Source organism: Nicotiana tomentosiformis, chromosome 1 (assembly GCF_000390325.3).
Source record: "Nicotiana tomentosiformis chromosome 1, ASM39032v3, whole genome shotgun sequence".
NCBI classification, from domain to species: domain Eukaryota; kingdom Viridiplantae; phylum Streptophyta; class Magnoliopsida; order Solanales; family Solanaceae; genus Nicotiana; species Nicotiana tomentosiformis.
Genome location: NC_090812.1, coordinates 150,072,279 through 150,088,314, shown reverse-complemented (window position 1 = coordinate 150,088,314; position 16,036 = coordinate 150,072,279). Strand labels below are relative to the sequence as shown.

Below are 16,036 nucleotides of genomic sequence, written 5' to 3'. Positions count from 1 at the left end.
TTTGGTTAGAATACATCAGACGCCTGTTTAAATGCCACCTATTAGGAGTTCTATACTCATCTCTGCCTTAAAGGAAACTGCTCCTTGTATATTATATTTGTGACTGTGTTCCCATTCCATTGAAACCTACTAAGTTCACTAAAGTTTACCTATAGACTTAGAAAGAGCCCCTTTAAACGTTCATCTGTCCTGTTTGAATGTAGAACCATATGTTTAACTTTTAATCAACCTAGATATGAATGAAGATCCCTTTGGAGATTAATTGTCAATATATTTGCCTGCCCCTGTTTTCTTAAGAATGTTGAAGTGGTTTGTTAACTTTCTCACTCAGTAAGGAATGGAGTGTTGGTCTGTATGCCCCAATTAAGTATGTATGATTAAGTACAAGATTATAGGTAAGGATCTTCTATAAGCATGAGCCTTCTAACAGGATTATTAAGAGCAATACACCTGATACTTCCTATACCCCTTTGAACTACATGACCTACATATTCTAAGTTGTTATATTCATGTGTTGCTTTCCTCTAATTATTTATTGGCACCTACAATTGATTCTGTCTAAGTGCTCTTAAGCTTGATATAAATACATGATAGTACTACATGCATGTATGCAAATCATGAGATGTCTGATGATGCTTTGGTATTCCGAATGTGTCATTGAAATATATCCCTCGTTGTGTATAAATCACCACTGTGGTATTGAAGCTTACAATGAATACCTCATTAGCACCCAAATCAGTAGAGAAGAGTAAGTGTGAGTAGCTAGGGGTATTTGGGAGTAGAATTTAGTTCTTGGTTGAGTTACTCTCCCTGATACAAGCACTGCTCGGGGTCCTTGAGACTTTTGTGATCTTTGAAGTGCCAGAGATTCAAAGAGTACTTTGGCCATGAATGGAATTCCAACCGTAGCATATAATCTATTGACATTTATTAATCTCTTTAGGTTTAGTGTTCAATGGAAATAAAGTTTTTTCTTCATTGGAAATTGCTTTACTATATGTGACCTTATACTAATTTTGCATCCTTAATTACTGTTGATTTTATAATTTATCTTGGATCTATATTAATGTTACTTACATATAATTATGTGTATTGGGACATATATCTAATGTATTTCTCTTTATTTTGCATATGTATTTAAATAGGCCTACCGAGTTCCCAAAGAACTCAGGCCCAAGCTCTTTGCCTGAACCTTTTGGGAGTCTGAATTTGCCATTGCTCGTCTCCGCTATTCTGCTGGGCTTACCTCCTCTCCGGCCCAAACCTAGAGTCACCTATTTCCTTTATCGCTTTAAGCCTACTGATTATTCTCCTATGTATATAAAACTTATGACAATTGATTGAATTCTCTTGCGTTATATCTTTGAAATATAGTTAACAACCTAGGGAAACTCTAAAGGCATAGGATAAAAGTAATATTGTGACTTAGTAACCATAATTCTAATTCGTTAATCATTTCCGTTATTCATCTCTTAACCTTTACTAATGATTTTCATGAAGTCTTTTGAAACTAAGACAACCTTTGCAAAGGTCGGAGTCTTCTCTTTTTTTCAAAAACCAGAAGAACCGGAATATGAAATTGGTCTTCTAAAATTGGGATTTTCTAAAAAGAAAATCGAACAAGTGTTGTTGCAAAGCCAAGGTTTTCAGACTGTTTCTTCAAAAATAAATATGAGGTTTGAGAACTAATCTTCAAGGTATACCTAAAGACTATCTCTTTAAACAAGCTTTACTTTACTAGAGTTATATAGATAAGCCACACCATTTCAAAGATAATTTATTTTAAACTTAGCCACATCTCACAAGGTTTGCAAATACAAACATTATAGGTATACTACTAAAAACTCTTTCAATTATATAGATGTAAAATTTTTAAGGGCTTTTACTAATGAAACCTATATCCCCTTTTAAAATTACATATCCTATTTTCAAGTGATAATCTTTAAACTAGATATACAATAAGCCATACTTTTAAGCACAAATTAAACAGCATATAGACATTTAATTCCTTAAACCTAGTCTAAATCCTATGGAGCTACCTTAGGTAGATTGTAAAGGGTTCCTAACACCTTTCCCTTAGAAGAACAAGAACCCTTACCCAAAATCTCACAGGTTAGCAGATTAATAGAGAAGTGATCTTGGTAATTAAACAGGTACCGTAGTATACCTTTAAATATTAGGTGGCGACTCTATTTTTATCATCAATAGGAAAACCACTAGTTGAATCTTGTTTTGACTCGTACAAAATAGGGTACAACACATGGTACAATCGAGGTTGTACGTCCCGTTCCCATAAGTGTATCTCATAATACTGCCAAGGCGAATGTCTCTCTCCCATAAGAATATTTTATAATAATGCTGAGGCAAACGACCCACTCTCATAAGAATAGTGTTAGATGATACTATTGAGGCGAACGACCCGATCCCATAAGAGTATTACCTGATACTGCCAAAGTGAACAAACTGATCTAATAGGAGTATTACATGATACTGCCGAGGTGAATGACCCAATCCCATAAGAGTGGTAAAACTTCTAATGCGTCACTATTCCCAACTCGCGAAGATACGTTCGAGTTGAGAAATCACGAAGCTACCGATCAAATAAGCACAACACTAGGGTACGTAGATAGGAGGAATCATAACTCCACAAATAATCAAGTATCCCACCAAGTTCTTAAGGTAGCAAGGCTCGGTAAACTACAAAAGCCTAGTCTCAAGATAAATCATGAATTGAAGCATTTAAACTGACCAGAACAACTCAAGTAATACAGTTAAAGCATGGTGTAAGCCTAAGTCTATCCAGACGCATCAAGAATCTAGCATACGTACGGACGCTCGTCACCTCGTACATACGTAGCTCCCAAACACGTAGTATGTGGCAAATGTAATACCTACGGGGATAAGTTCCCTCTTACAAGATTATGCAAGAGACTTACCTTGCTCTCAAATCCGATAATCGGCTCCAACACCTCTCTAACACCTCAAACCAATGCTATATGATCCGAAGCTAGTCAAAGAATGTCCAAACCAATACTCAAAAAACCTATAGTTTAACAACTAGAAACAAATTCTCACCCAAACGAAGAGTCAACAAAAGTCAACCCACGGTCCCACGTGCCTGAATTTCAAATATTTTTGAAAATACATATTATCTATAGCACTACAAACTCAAATATATAATTTATTCTAAATTCATGGATAGAGAGAGGGTTTTGCTTTGGGTTTCACCCATGAAGGGTTTGATGAGGTTCGGGAAGAAGGGCAAGTTGACCACTAGGTATATCAGACCAATTGAGATCCTTGAGAAAGTTGGTGAGGTGGCCTACAAGCTTGCATTGCCACCTATATTATCAGAAGTTTACCCGGTATTCCATGTTTCCATGCTCCTGAAGTATCATGGTGATCCATCTCATGTATTAGACTTCAGCTCAGTCCAATTGAACAAAGGTTTGACTTATGAGGAAGAGCCGGTGGCCATTCTAGCACGACAAATTCAGAAGTTGAGGCCTAAGAGTTATATTTCTGTTAGAGTGCAGTGTAGAGGTCAGCTGACTGATGCAGCTACGTGGGAGTCCGAGTCCGACATGCGGAGCAGATATCCCCACCCTTTCACCAGTCCAGGTAACTTTCTATGTCCGTTCGAGAACGAACGTTAGTTTTAGAGGTAGAGAATGTGACGACCCGATAGGTCATTCTGAATTCTAGCACTTATTTCAGTGTTTCGAGACCTCGATTAGCATCGTTAGTTTTCTCAATTTGCGTGCACAATCTGTGTCTTTTTCTGAAAAGTTTTTATGTGAAAAGTTGAAGAAAACATGAATTTTACCTTTAAAAATGATTTGCGTTGACTACGGTCTTATATTTTGTGTAAGAGACTTTGGATCGGTATTTTAACTATCCAAGTGGATCCGTATCGTGGTTTTGGACTAGGGCATAGGCCCAGAATTAAATTCGGAAGTTCCTAACTTGATTTGACGTGATTTGTTGAAAACTAGTAATTTGAAGGTTTAAAGATTTTAGAGGTTTGACCGTAGGTTGACTTTATGGCTACCACATTCGGATTTCGGTTCTGGAACTTGGCATAGGTTCATTTTATTATCTAAAACTTGTCTGCAATTTGGTGTAGAACGGAGTTGGTTTGATAGGATTCTGGCGCTCGGTTATGAATTTGAAAGTTCTTAAGTTTCCTTGAAAAGTTCATGCATTTGGATGTCTGATTCATAGTTCTAGGTGTTATTTTAGTGTTTTGATCGCGCAAGCGAGTTCGTATGATGTTATTACACTTGCGTGCATGTTTTGTTTGGAGCCTGAGGGGCTCGGGTGAGTTTTGGATAGGCTACGGACCATTTGAAGTTAGAAAAATCTGGTTTTTTTACTATTGCTGGAGTCTGGTGCGATGTGCTTCGCGATCGCGAAGGGGAATCTGGGCTGGGGCGGAAATTGTTCTTTGCGAACATGAGGAAACGTTCACGAACGCGGGGTAGAGGGGGGCTTACCCTTCGGGGATGTGACCGTCCACTCGCGAACGCGTAGGGTTATGGGGTATGGGAGGGGATCTGTCTGATATTCTATGCGAACGCGAGCCTAGGCTGGCGAACGCGAAGGCCAGGGGGTTGTGGCCGTCACAAATGCGTGCAGCATCTCGCGAAGGCCAACTGGGCCACTGTGCTTCGTGATTGCGTCAGGTCCTTCGCGAACGCGAAGAAGATCTGACGCCAGTGAATTAAAACAGTCCAAAATCGGGATTCTTCCCAATTTTCACCATTTTCATGTTTGAGCTTGGCCTAGAGGTGATTTTGAAGAGGTTTTTCATCCCAACTTCATAGGTTAGTATATTGTAACTCGTTTCCATACATTTCCATAAACTCCCATTGATTTTAACCATTAATCCATGCTTTTTCATGGTAGAAATTAGGGATTTAGGTAGACATTGGAGATTTTGAGAAATTAAGATTTCAACCTTAAATTGAGGTCGTATTTCGAAACTAATCACATAACTGGACTCAGGGGTGAGTGAGTACTTGGGTTTTGGCATGAATCTCGGGTTCTGACCAAGAAGACCGGGATTGACTTTTGTTGACTTTTTCCAAAAACATTAAAGATTGTATCTTTTTCACTTGAGGGTAGTTTCTAAAGCTTATTTTGAATTATTTGAACTATATTTGGTTGGATTTGATTGGTTGGGAGACTAATTCAAGAGGAAAATCTCCGGTTGAGCATTAATTTAATTGCGAAGTGAGGTAAGTGTCGTGGTTAACCTTGACTTGAGGGATTAGGACTTGTTGGTCTATTTGCTACGTGTTTTATGTGTGGGGACAATGTATATGTGAGGTGACGAGTATCTATGCATTGTCATTGAGTTAAAGCATGCGGGTGAAAATTATTTATTTGTATTATATTGTTTCATTAGTTATGTTATCCATGCTTAGCTTAGATTATTACTTCTTTTAATTATCCATTTCGTATTTGTTGTTTATTTTAAAGATGTTGAATATTTTGGAAGTTGAAATTTGATTTCAAGGCACCATATTTAAAGTGAAATTATTCCCCGCCTTTTTATTATTCGGATTTATATTATTTCATGGTGAGGACGAGAGTAAAAGCATGAAGGGTGAAGTCGTGCCATTACATTCGTAATATTGCACGGTGAGGAAGAGAGTAAAAGCACAAAGGGTGATACTGTGTCATTATATTCATGATATTGCGTGGTGAGGAGGGGAATAAAAGCACGAAGGGTAATGCCGTGCCATTTTCATATCATTGAGTTAATTGATTTCCGGTTTTGGTAATTTACTTGGTTATATTGTTGCCTAATTCAGAAGATGTTATTTTGTGATTTCATACTTGTTGTACTTATTATATTTTTCCCTTTTTGCATGTCCCCTCCCAGTTAATATTTTATCATCATTTTTTCTTATTTTCCTGCTTTATATACACTTGTACAAGTTTATTATGTAGGTGTCTTATCATAGCCTCATCACTACCTCGTCGAAGTTAGGCTCGACACTTACGAAGTACATTCGGTCGGTTATACTTCTACTACACTTTCGCACTTCTTGTGCAGATACTGGTATTGGTCCCAGCGGTGCTTGAGATATGCCGGCTCGGATCACTTTCATACGGAGACTCGAGGTAGATCTGCTGGCGTTCGCAGACCTTGAAGTCCTCTTCCATTTCCTACTTTTACTGTTTATCTCTTTCGAACAATTGTATTTATTTTAGACTGTATTTGTAGACTTCTAGTTGTTGGTGTACTCGTGACTCCAAATTTCTAGGAGTAGTTCTTATCATGTGATTTATATTAGCACTGTGTTAGATTTGGCATTTATTTCTCGTTGAATATCATTATTTTATTTTTAACTATTAAAATTGGTTAATTACTTATTTCACGTCGGCTTGCCTAGCAAGTGGATGTTAGACGCCATTACGGCCTCGAGGTTGGGATTTCGGCTCGTGATACCTGATCTCTATCCCTCCCACTTAAATGACTGCATGCATACACAATCGCCTCATGAGAAATACTCCCATAAACCTTTTGCATTAAGTAGCAAAAATCTGAACATCAATAGTTGCTAACCACACGATCTCTGTAGTACTAGCCCAACATCCGCAATTCAAAAGACAATGCGCCTTCTACAACACACACTCTACCCAGGCGATACAAGATAGGGCTATAATTCTCTTAAACATCTAAATTCTCCATGTTGTCTAGAACTCATGACATTCCTTTCAAAACTGAACCGCAACCTTGTCCATTTAATCTCAACCCCACATAGCTCACCGCATCTATCATACCTCAACACAAAACTATGAGAATCCTGTTATCAACTCTGAATCATTATAGGCTACACACCATGTCGACCAAAAACCTTCCACTTAGCTCAATTCAAGAGAAAATCACAACACGCAACAAACTTTCCATGCTGGTGGGAGGCATTAGCCTCAAGTCGTGGCCAAATCATCACAAACTCTTTGGAATCCATTTGCACATACCTAAGTCATCAGAATTGAATCCCTCTAAATTATCCAAGTCACACAGACTGCCATACCCAAAATGTATTACCACAAAATATCTGTAAAGCCCTATTATACTAAAGGATATGGTCTTCTCTATTACTGTGCTGATCCAAGCCACTGCTAAGAGGATCTAACTTCTTCATATTTCTCATGACCAGCCTTCACGACAAAACTTCTCTTTCCCAATACATTATGGACCTCAATCAAAACTTATCCCAAGTGATCCCAATGCGAAATCTCGTTGTCTTAAGACACGTAAGCCATTTTCTTCCCTCTTATACACCAAATAATACCTCAAACCAAAGTACCTGCTCCGATGGGATCTTCTATGAATTTGAAGTTGTTCCTTCCACCTCTAAAAAAATGCCTCACCGAACTGATAATGTTATAGAAATAACAAAAGTCTCTTTCACAATTCAACATAAATCTCAAATCCTCAAAAACATGAAGAATTCAAAAATCCTTAGGTGCCATATCTTGAAAATACTAGAACCATTCTCGAGAGTCACCCACTCAATCCTAGTCCCTAAATACATAGCCAAACATGACGGACGACCAGTGCTCCATCAACATATGAATACTCCAAAAGAACAACCGAGCGAATTCTTTTTCTTTAAACACTACATGCACCAAGGAATATCCAACCTGAGCCATTCCACAACCTATATATAATAACCGGGCAAAATATAACATGCCTCCCACAAATTCCTTGCCTGATTCAATACCGAAGTTATCCTTCTCAAACCATAACTACTCCACAAGCGTACCGAAGTCCATGACTGTAATAACACATGATCAGATGACCCAATCACCGATGGTAGGCTCCCCCACTTGGCTTTAAGCCACAATCACATAACCCCAAGAACTCACAATGGCCATTAAACCTTAATTACTATGACCTCACACTTTTACTCAGTTGACTTTCTCATAAGCTCATGTTGCACTATCCATAACATACCCTAAAGTATCGACCCAAATGCATACTCAACCACGTGACAGTCGTGCCATCTACTTCAAGCGATCTAGACTCACTTCATAGTACATACATCTCATTGTATAGAAGGTAAAACTCTTCATAGCAACTTCATAAGAAATCGTACAACCCCTAATGTTCCCACATGAGATAGCCCACCTTTGTAGCCTCAAATCTTTCTATGACCTTGCCATGAGCACCACCATTATGTAACCAATGAATCCTCCCGAGCCTGCACTCGTACACAGGCCGCAAGAATCTATTTCATCTCATCAATGAACAACCGAAAAATCCATCAACACATCCAAAACTCAAGGCAGTATAGTACATCAAGATGATAATCAAGCATTCACATTCCGTTCATAGCTCAAGCAAACCCTTCTTGTTAAATTCAAACATTCCAAAATGTAAAACGTCATAACCAAAATGAAATGCCTAGACTTAGTCATTTATCCACAATGACCAAAATCATAACAACCGTCCTCAAAGACTGTGGCTACCCTTCCATAAAGTATATAATGATACGCCCCCACTTCCACACAGGTATAACCACCTTCCAAAGTAAGTCACTATGTCTCTGATGTTAATTCTCGACCTACTGACAATAAAACATTGTGAAACATGCCTAATATGTCATTCTCATCCTCCGACACCCATAATGTTGCCTCGAACCACGATATATCTCGGTAACATCCATATGAACAAAATACCTCAAACTATGAACCTCCTCAAGGATCATCTTCGTCGAACTATCAACACTAGAAACACAAAATCCAACCCTAATATCGCAAAATACCGTTTCACTCAGGACCACCTCCTTATCCCCACCCCGCACTTCGTGTCCCTAAGGACATGCAAGTGTAGATCATCACACTGACAAGATCTAATGCACTCAACAAAGATAATGATGCAACCACAAAAGCAAGAACTCTACTATGCTCAGAAATGCTCAATTTGAAAATTTTATATACCACGGTCAGAAGTTTCATAACCAAAACCTTCCCTCCGCTGGACAAATGCCAAACTCTAAATCATAAACCAGATAGTTCTACTCACGAGGCTTCAACTGCCATGACACATAAGCAATTACCCTACAACTCTGCACTAATACAATGCCAAGACCAACACGTGAAGTATTATAATATACTTTGAAATTTCCTGAACCCGTGGGTAACACCAACACTAGGGCGGCTATAGATTGAAACCCCTCCACAAAGTGTTAATAGTAGTTAGCCCTCAATACATGGAAAACATCCCACACCACAGGTCTAATATCACCACAAATCACCGGACCTTAACTGATATCGAGTGCTCAAAATTGCATACGAACAAGTAGGAGGGAACTAAAGATATAGGCTTCAAGCCGAGATAAAGTCGCACGATAAGGAATTAAGAAAGGGAAATTTCCTAACATCCCGTAGCCTCTCGGAGATAAGTGCAGTCTCCATTCCGATCCACAAGACTCTACCAGACCTGCTCATGACCCGTGAGACCCTTAGAACCTAGAGCTCTTATACAAACTTGTTACGACCCAAAATCCTACCTCAGGTTATGATGGCACCTAGCTGTACTTTCTAAGCAAGCCAACTTACAATCAATAGAATACGGTCGAATTTTCTTTAATTAACAGAGTTATATCATAATAAAAGCTAAAAAGATCTCGAAACAGTATAATATCTTATACAATTTAAACATGGTGCGAACATGACCAAAATAGTACAACCCCCAAGAAATAGGTGAATAAGTACACGAGCATTATATATTCAGACTTGTACTACTGAATAAGTACAAGTCTGAATATATAATCACAACTGTAAGTGAGAAACAAAATAGACATGAGACTTATAAGGACGGGGATTCCATGTGTTGCGGATCGAAACAGTATGGTAGCTCACAATGAAGTCTCCAATAATGCACTCCCTCAGCTCAAAGAGTATTGCAATACTAGTCTCAGAACCTGCACAAAATGTGCAGAAACATAATATGAGTACATCTCAATCGGTTCCTAGTAAGTATCAAGTCTAATCTTGAATAAGTAGTGACAAGGCTATAGTCATCAAGATACTTACAACACAAATAATAATAACAATCTTGGAGCTAAAACAAACAATATCATCATGATCAACAGGTATCAAGATACAAAACAGCCAAAAGATATAAAGTATGTTTTTTCAATTCAAGAGATAATCATAATGCTACTCGAAAGGGAGGTACCAAATCCAAGCGCAATAGGAGCTTGATAGCACAACTCATAATCAAATATCCACTCATTATATCTTGTGCCATAACTGTATTTCAACTGCACGACCTTGCCTCTCGCGCCACAATTTCAGTTCTAATCAAGTGTGTGTATATATGCCCAAGAATTAATAGATAAAAGATGCACAAGGACTTAATAATAATCATGAAAATATGTGCTCATGAAATATATATATGACTACAAATGATTCAAGAAATTCAACTTATCAAGAACCAGTTCCCTGCCTTCATAATTAATCATAAACCTAAACATGATCTCTAATATGAATCAAGATGAGAACATAATTAAAACAAGGCATAAAGTATCTCAATTCGTTCTTGGGCATAATATAAACTGGGCAAGTGCATATACGCTTTCCACCACATATATATATACCACTCCCAATACCTTAGGCGCATATCAATCAGGTTAAATCCTAGGGGTTTCCTTCTTAACAAGGTTAGCCAAGAGATTTACCTCTTTTCGGGCTATCTTCAACAACAAATTGCGTCAAAACCTCGTTCTAGCTCTCCAATCATGAAAATCCAAGACAATCGTCATCCAAGGAAGTCAAACAATACTATAGGAAGTAATCTCAATCCATAAAGCTTCGATCTTTGAAGAATTTTCAAAAAGTTAACAAACGCCAACCAGGCATGCATGCCCAAAATCTGAAATCAATACCAAAATTCGATAACCCATAACCTATCAAGTCTAAATATATAATTAGTTTCCAAATATTGGTCCAAATCGATGGTCAAAACCCCAAAATACACTCTCTTAAAGTGTAGGCATAAACCCAAATTTTCTTCCTTAGATTTATCAATCAAATGCCAAAATCAGAGATAGAATCATGAATAATAATCAAATCCAGCTGATGAACACTTACCTAAACCACGTGGGAGAAAATGACCTAAAAAACGACTCCAATCCGATCTCCCAATCTCAAAATATGATAAAAAAAAAAGAAGCTAACTCTCGAACATATACCCCTGTCAGGCAACCTCACACTTGCACTCACTAAGCAGCAGGTGAGATGTCACTTTTGCGATCTCAACTTCTATAATGACCTGATAGGTCATTTTGAGTACTAGATCCCCTTTTTATAATTTGAGACCTTTCATAGCGCTATTTGATGATTTATGACTTGCGTGCATAGTCCGTATTAATTTTCGAAAAAGTCTAAATGCGAATTTTTAGAAAACTCCACTTTTGAACTTGAAAATGGCTAGAGTTGACCACGGTCAATATTATTAGTAAACAACCTCAAATCGATATTTGATGATTTTAGTAGGCTCGTATGATGATTTTGCACTTGTACGCATGTTTGGTTGGGATCCGGGTGACCCAAGGTCGTTAATGTGAAAAGTTAAAAATTTGAAGTTTGAACTTTAAAGTTCTTTGAGTTTTTGTGTTTGATTCGTGATTTTAGATGGTATTTTGATGATTTGAGCTTACAAGAGAGTTTGTATGATGTTATTATACTTGTGTTGATGTTCGGATATGAGCCCGATGGGTTTGGATGAGTTTCTGATGGTAGGCTATAATTGTATATTTTGGCTATTAATTGCACTCTAATTCGCTGCACTTTACTAGTGTCTGAGATTTAAATGGTATTATTTTGTACTGAGTATGTGTTTTATGCTTTGTAGGAGCGATTCCGAGTTACGATGAGGTTTTGGAGCTAATTCGAGCTATTTTGGAGCTTTGAAGTCTGAGTAAAAGCCCATGAATTAAGTTGGGATCGAAATCGAAGATCAACGGACAATAATGCACTTAATGAAGAGAAACGACAAATGGAGCAGGAAGTCACCCAGGTACGTGAGCGCACACTGGGCGCACAAGTGGAGCAGAACACTATCCAACATGTGCGGTCACCTGCCCAGGTGCGCGACCGCGCACGTCTGGTCCGAAAATTTTTCCAAGCCAATTTTTGTAATTTCGGAGGCGACTCCTCTTGACCAATATGAAGCCCATCTCGTCTAAAAAGAGGGTATCTTGGATTTTTAGAGAAACTTTTGGGAGAGAAGAAGGAAGGAAACAACGTAAATGCAAAAGACTTGATCCAATTCATTCAATACGGAAGTTTGTTTAAATTTGGGAATTGTAATGTATTCTTGATCTTCTAATACTCTTGTGATGAATACTTTTTCCATTATGGAGTAGTCTTGCTTAGGGTTGTTGATGGATGTTGTGATTTGACTATTGTTTTGGGTTTTACTCTCTGTTAATTGCCCGGATTCATTGAATGAGTTATTAATTGAATTGCAAGGCTTATTGTGGTTTTACTTTTATCGAAAGAGAAGTGTTGCTGCAATTTGCATTATGCCATATCGTTTAGGTTGATTTTATGCCTTTTCTAGGTAATCGAAAGAGCTTAGAGAGTTATCAATTAACCTAGTTTAGAAGAATAATTGAGAGGTGTTCTTCGAAGGATCATTCATTCACTGTGTTTGTGCATATGTTCATAGGATCTGTTATTAGGTGGATTAAGGGAACTATCATTCATTCGGAAGAAGAGTTTGAATCCCTAAGGTAGCCTAATCATCTGTTGAAATCAAAGGAGTCAATAGAAATTAAGAATGAACCTAACCCAGAGTTATCCGGAACAATAGTTGATCACATATCTTGTTACAACCCTTACTTTTCACCCTGATATTAAATCATTGCTCCTTAATCATTAAAGTGCCATTAGTTTCTTACAATAGATAATCTTAGTTTTATTTATAGTCGATAATAACACCTATCAAAGGTTTATTATCCTGAATAGTGTTGAGTTGAAGATTTATTAGAACATTATTTAAACCAATCCCTGTAGAAAGAATTTAATACTATACTATCTTTGACTAGCGAGCCTAAGTTTTTTACACCGGTTTTGCGCTCGTCAATTTCAGATGAGTTTCGGGGAATTAGGATTGCTGGTGCTGCAGACCTCGCATTTGTGATGGTCTGTTCACAAATGCGAGCCTCGCATTTTCTAGTGCTAGCTCGCATTTGTGATGCTGGAAGGTGTTGGGCAGCTTCATTTTTGTGAAGCTTTGTTCGCATTTACAAAGGGCCTGCCTTCGCATTTGCGATATTAGAAGGGCTCACGCATTATTCGCATTTGTGATCTATGGTTCACTTTTGCGAACATCGCAGTTGCGAACAAGAATTCGCAATTGCGATATCTGCAGCTGGGAAAAAGTTGGATTTCGAGACTTAGCTCATTTTATTCCATCATTTAGACCTATACTCCACATCGAGGTGATTTTTAGGTTAGTAATTTTAACTTGTTTTTGTTCAATTTTTATTACTTTTTCATGAATTTTCATTATCAAATTTAAGATTTCATAGAGTAGAACCAGGGATTTGGGGTAGAAATTTAGGATCTTGTAAATTTGAGATTTAGACCTCAAATTGAGGTCGAATATCGAAACAAATCATATATTTGGACTCGGGGGTGAATGAGTAATCAGGATTTGGTCTTAATTTTGGATTTTGACCATATGGACCAGGGTTGAAGTTTTGTTCACTTTTCCATACATGTTAAAAATTGAACCTTTTTTATACTAAGGTAGTTTTTAAAGCTTTTTTTTTTTTTACTTATTTGAGTTATATTTTTCTAGATTTGGGTGGTTTGGAGGCTTGTTCTAAAGTAAAAGTCGTGTTGGATTGTTGATCTTATTCCAGAAAGAGGTAAGTGTCGTGGTTAATCTTGATTTGAGAGAATTCGGACATGATTGATCTATTTGCTATGTGGTTTATGTGTTGGATGACGTATATGCAAGGTGACGAGTGTATATGTGTCGTCATGGGCATAAGCATGCGGAGCAGTCTAGCTTACGTTCAAATGCCTTATTATACTATTTATGTTCAAATGCCTTATTATACTATGTATTTCCTTATTCCGTATTTTTCCTTTATTATGTGCCCTTATCTTATACATGTTCCCTTGACATGTACTTGCCTTTACTTGTTAACTGTTTTCAATTGTTACATGCTTCTATTTGCTTTACGCTTGATTTAATGTATGCCTTTACTTATTACATGCATTTTCTTATTATTAGGTAGATGCTCTTACCTATGTCCTTATTTGCCTTCTTGTCTGTACATGTTCCTTGTTTTACCCTATGGTGCAATGTCGTATTGTGTGATCTTAGATTGTGCTCATGTTACAACTTGTTTAAGTCTTGTTGGTATATGTTGTGAGGCTAATTCTTGGGTACTGCACAGTTTGACCTTCCTTGTTCGTACTCGTACGTCCTTGATGAATTTATGCATTCTAACTTCCCTTTATACCATGTTGTGAGATTTGCCATGTTGATATTTACTGAGAATTTTCAAATAAACTGATAAATTGGGATCGGGTTGCGCGCCACAACGGTATTATTATTGAAATTGAGATCGGGTTGCGCGTTGCAACAGTGTTGACAATTGTTGGTATTGATATTGGAATTGGGTTGTACGCCGCAATGAAAAGGATATTTTGTAGTTATTCTTGGGTGTTAAATTCCACTACAGTGTTGTGTTATGAGGCTGTGATGTGATGATATTCGGGCTCCCTCTGTTACCTATTTTCTTATTCCATTTATTATGCTTTTACTCGTTTCTCTATATTGCTATTGTTTTTCTATTTATTACACGTGCATCTTTACAGTAAGTGTCTTGTCAGATTTGATACTTACTTAGTACATGGAGTCGGTTGTACTCATACTACACTTTTGCACTTCTTGTGTAGATCTTGATGTTGGTCCCAGCGGCATTCATAGGTGACTTGCTCGGACCTTTCCCGAGGTAGTGTTGCTTGGTGTTCGCAGACCTTGGAGTCCCTTTCCTATCTTTATCTATTTTTTATTGTACCAGACAATATTGTATTTTCTATTGCAGACTTGTATTTAGTATTTCTAGTGGCTCACGTACTCGTGACATATAAATTCTGGGAATAGTCGTAGACAACGATGGTTGTAGATTTATTATACATTTTATGAGACTTCACTCTTTTATCCTTATTATTATGCTTTAGCTGTTAAACTGCTTTAATCATTGTTACTAATGTTGTCTTACCTAGAAAGCGGATTTTAGGTGTCATCACGACCCCGTGATTGGAATTTTGGATCCTGACAAGTTTGTATTAGAGCCCTAGATTGCATAGTTATCACGAGTCATGAGGAAGCTTAGTAGAATCTTGAGGATCGGTAGGGAAATGGCTGCACTTATCTTCTAGAGGCTATAAGGCTTTAGAAAATTTCACTTTCTTTTTTTCTTTATCGTGCGACTTTGTTCTATCATAAAGTTTGAATCTTTCTTTTCTTATTTTCTCACAGATAGTGAGAATACGTGCTTCATCCGTAGCTGGTCAGGAGCAGAACCCCAGATTGTAGCCACTACCGAGGGTAGGGGCCAGGGCAAGGGCAGAGGCAGAGGTGGAGGCATACTACAGTGTGTCCATTGATCAATTTTTCTAGATTCTATTTTACCTTCTCGATTAAAGAACATTTGACCCAAATCATGAACGTTAAGCATTGGACACTGATATTTATGACGATGCAAATGTGATGTTCCATAGTTTTTACCTTTGGGTCCCAGAGTTAACCAACCTTAAATGGTTTCTTACACCCTTTATATGCAGCTCTTTCAATTCCATATTTAGCTCTGACAATTATTTTTTGAAGTAAAGCCACACATCTGATTTTAACTTAATTTTTTTTCTAACTTGGTTCTGCAGAATTATTTACCTCCACAGTGTCCTCAATATGTTCATGTGTGTCATGTTAATCATCCATTGATCTTCCTGTAATGAAACAAACAAGAGGCGTTAAGTTTAT

At 37.6% G+C, this 16,036-nt stretch overlaps 1 protein-coding gene across 1 annotated transcript; it reads left to right on the top strand.

The window, feature by feature from the left end:
- Positions 1 to 3,194: 3,194 nt before the first annotated feature.
- On the top strand, positions 3,195 to 13,434 carry LOC138891573 (uncharacterized). Its single transcript, XM_070175099.1, has 3 exons — positions 3,195 to 3,621; positions 12,701 to 12,764; positions 13,371 to 13,434. The coding sequence occupies exons 1-3, from the start codon at positions 3,195 to 3,197 to the stop codon at positions 13,432 to 13,434; spliced, it is 555 nt and encodes a 184-aa protein (XP_070031200.1).
- The last annotated feature ends 2,602 nt before the right edge of the window (positions 13,435 to 16,036 follow it).

What these genes read in the sequence shown, in the direction of transcription:
- LOC138891573 (XM_070175099.1), top strand. Translation starts at nt 3,195, where the DNA reads ATGGATAGAGAGAGGGTTTTGCTTTGGGTTTCACCCATGAAGGGTTTG. An exon ending in CCACCCTTTCACCAGTCCAG is followed by an intron (nt 3,622 to 12,700) that starts GTAACTTTCTAT and finishes ATATGTTCATAG; the next exon opens with GATCTGTTATTAGGTGGATT. An exon ending in GAAGAGTTTGAATCCCTAAG is followed by an intron (nt 12,765 to 13,370) that starts GTAGCCTAATCA and finishes CGAACATCGCAG; the next exon opens with TTGCGAACAAGAATTCGCAA.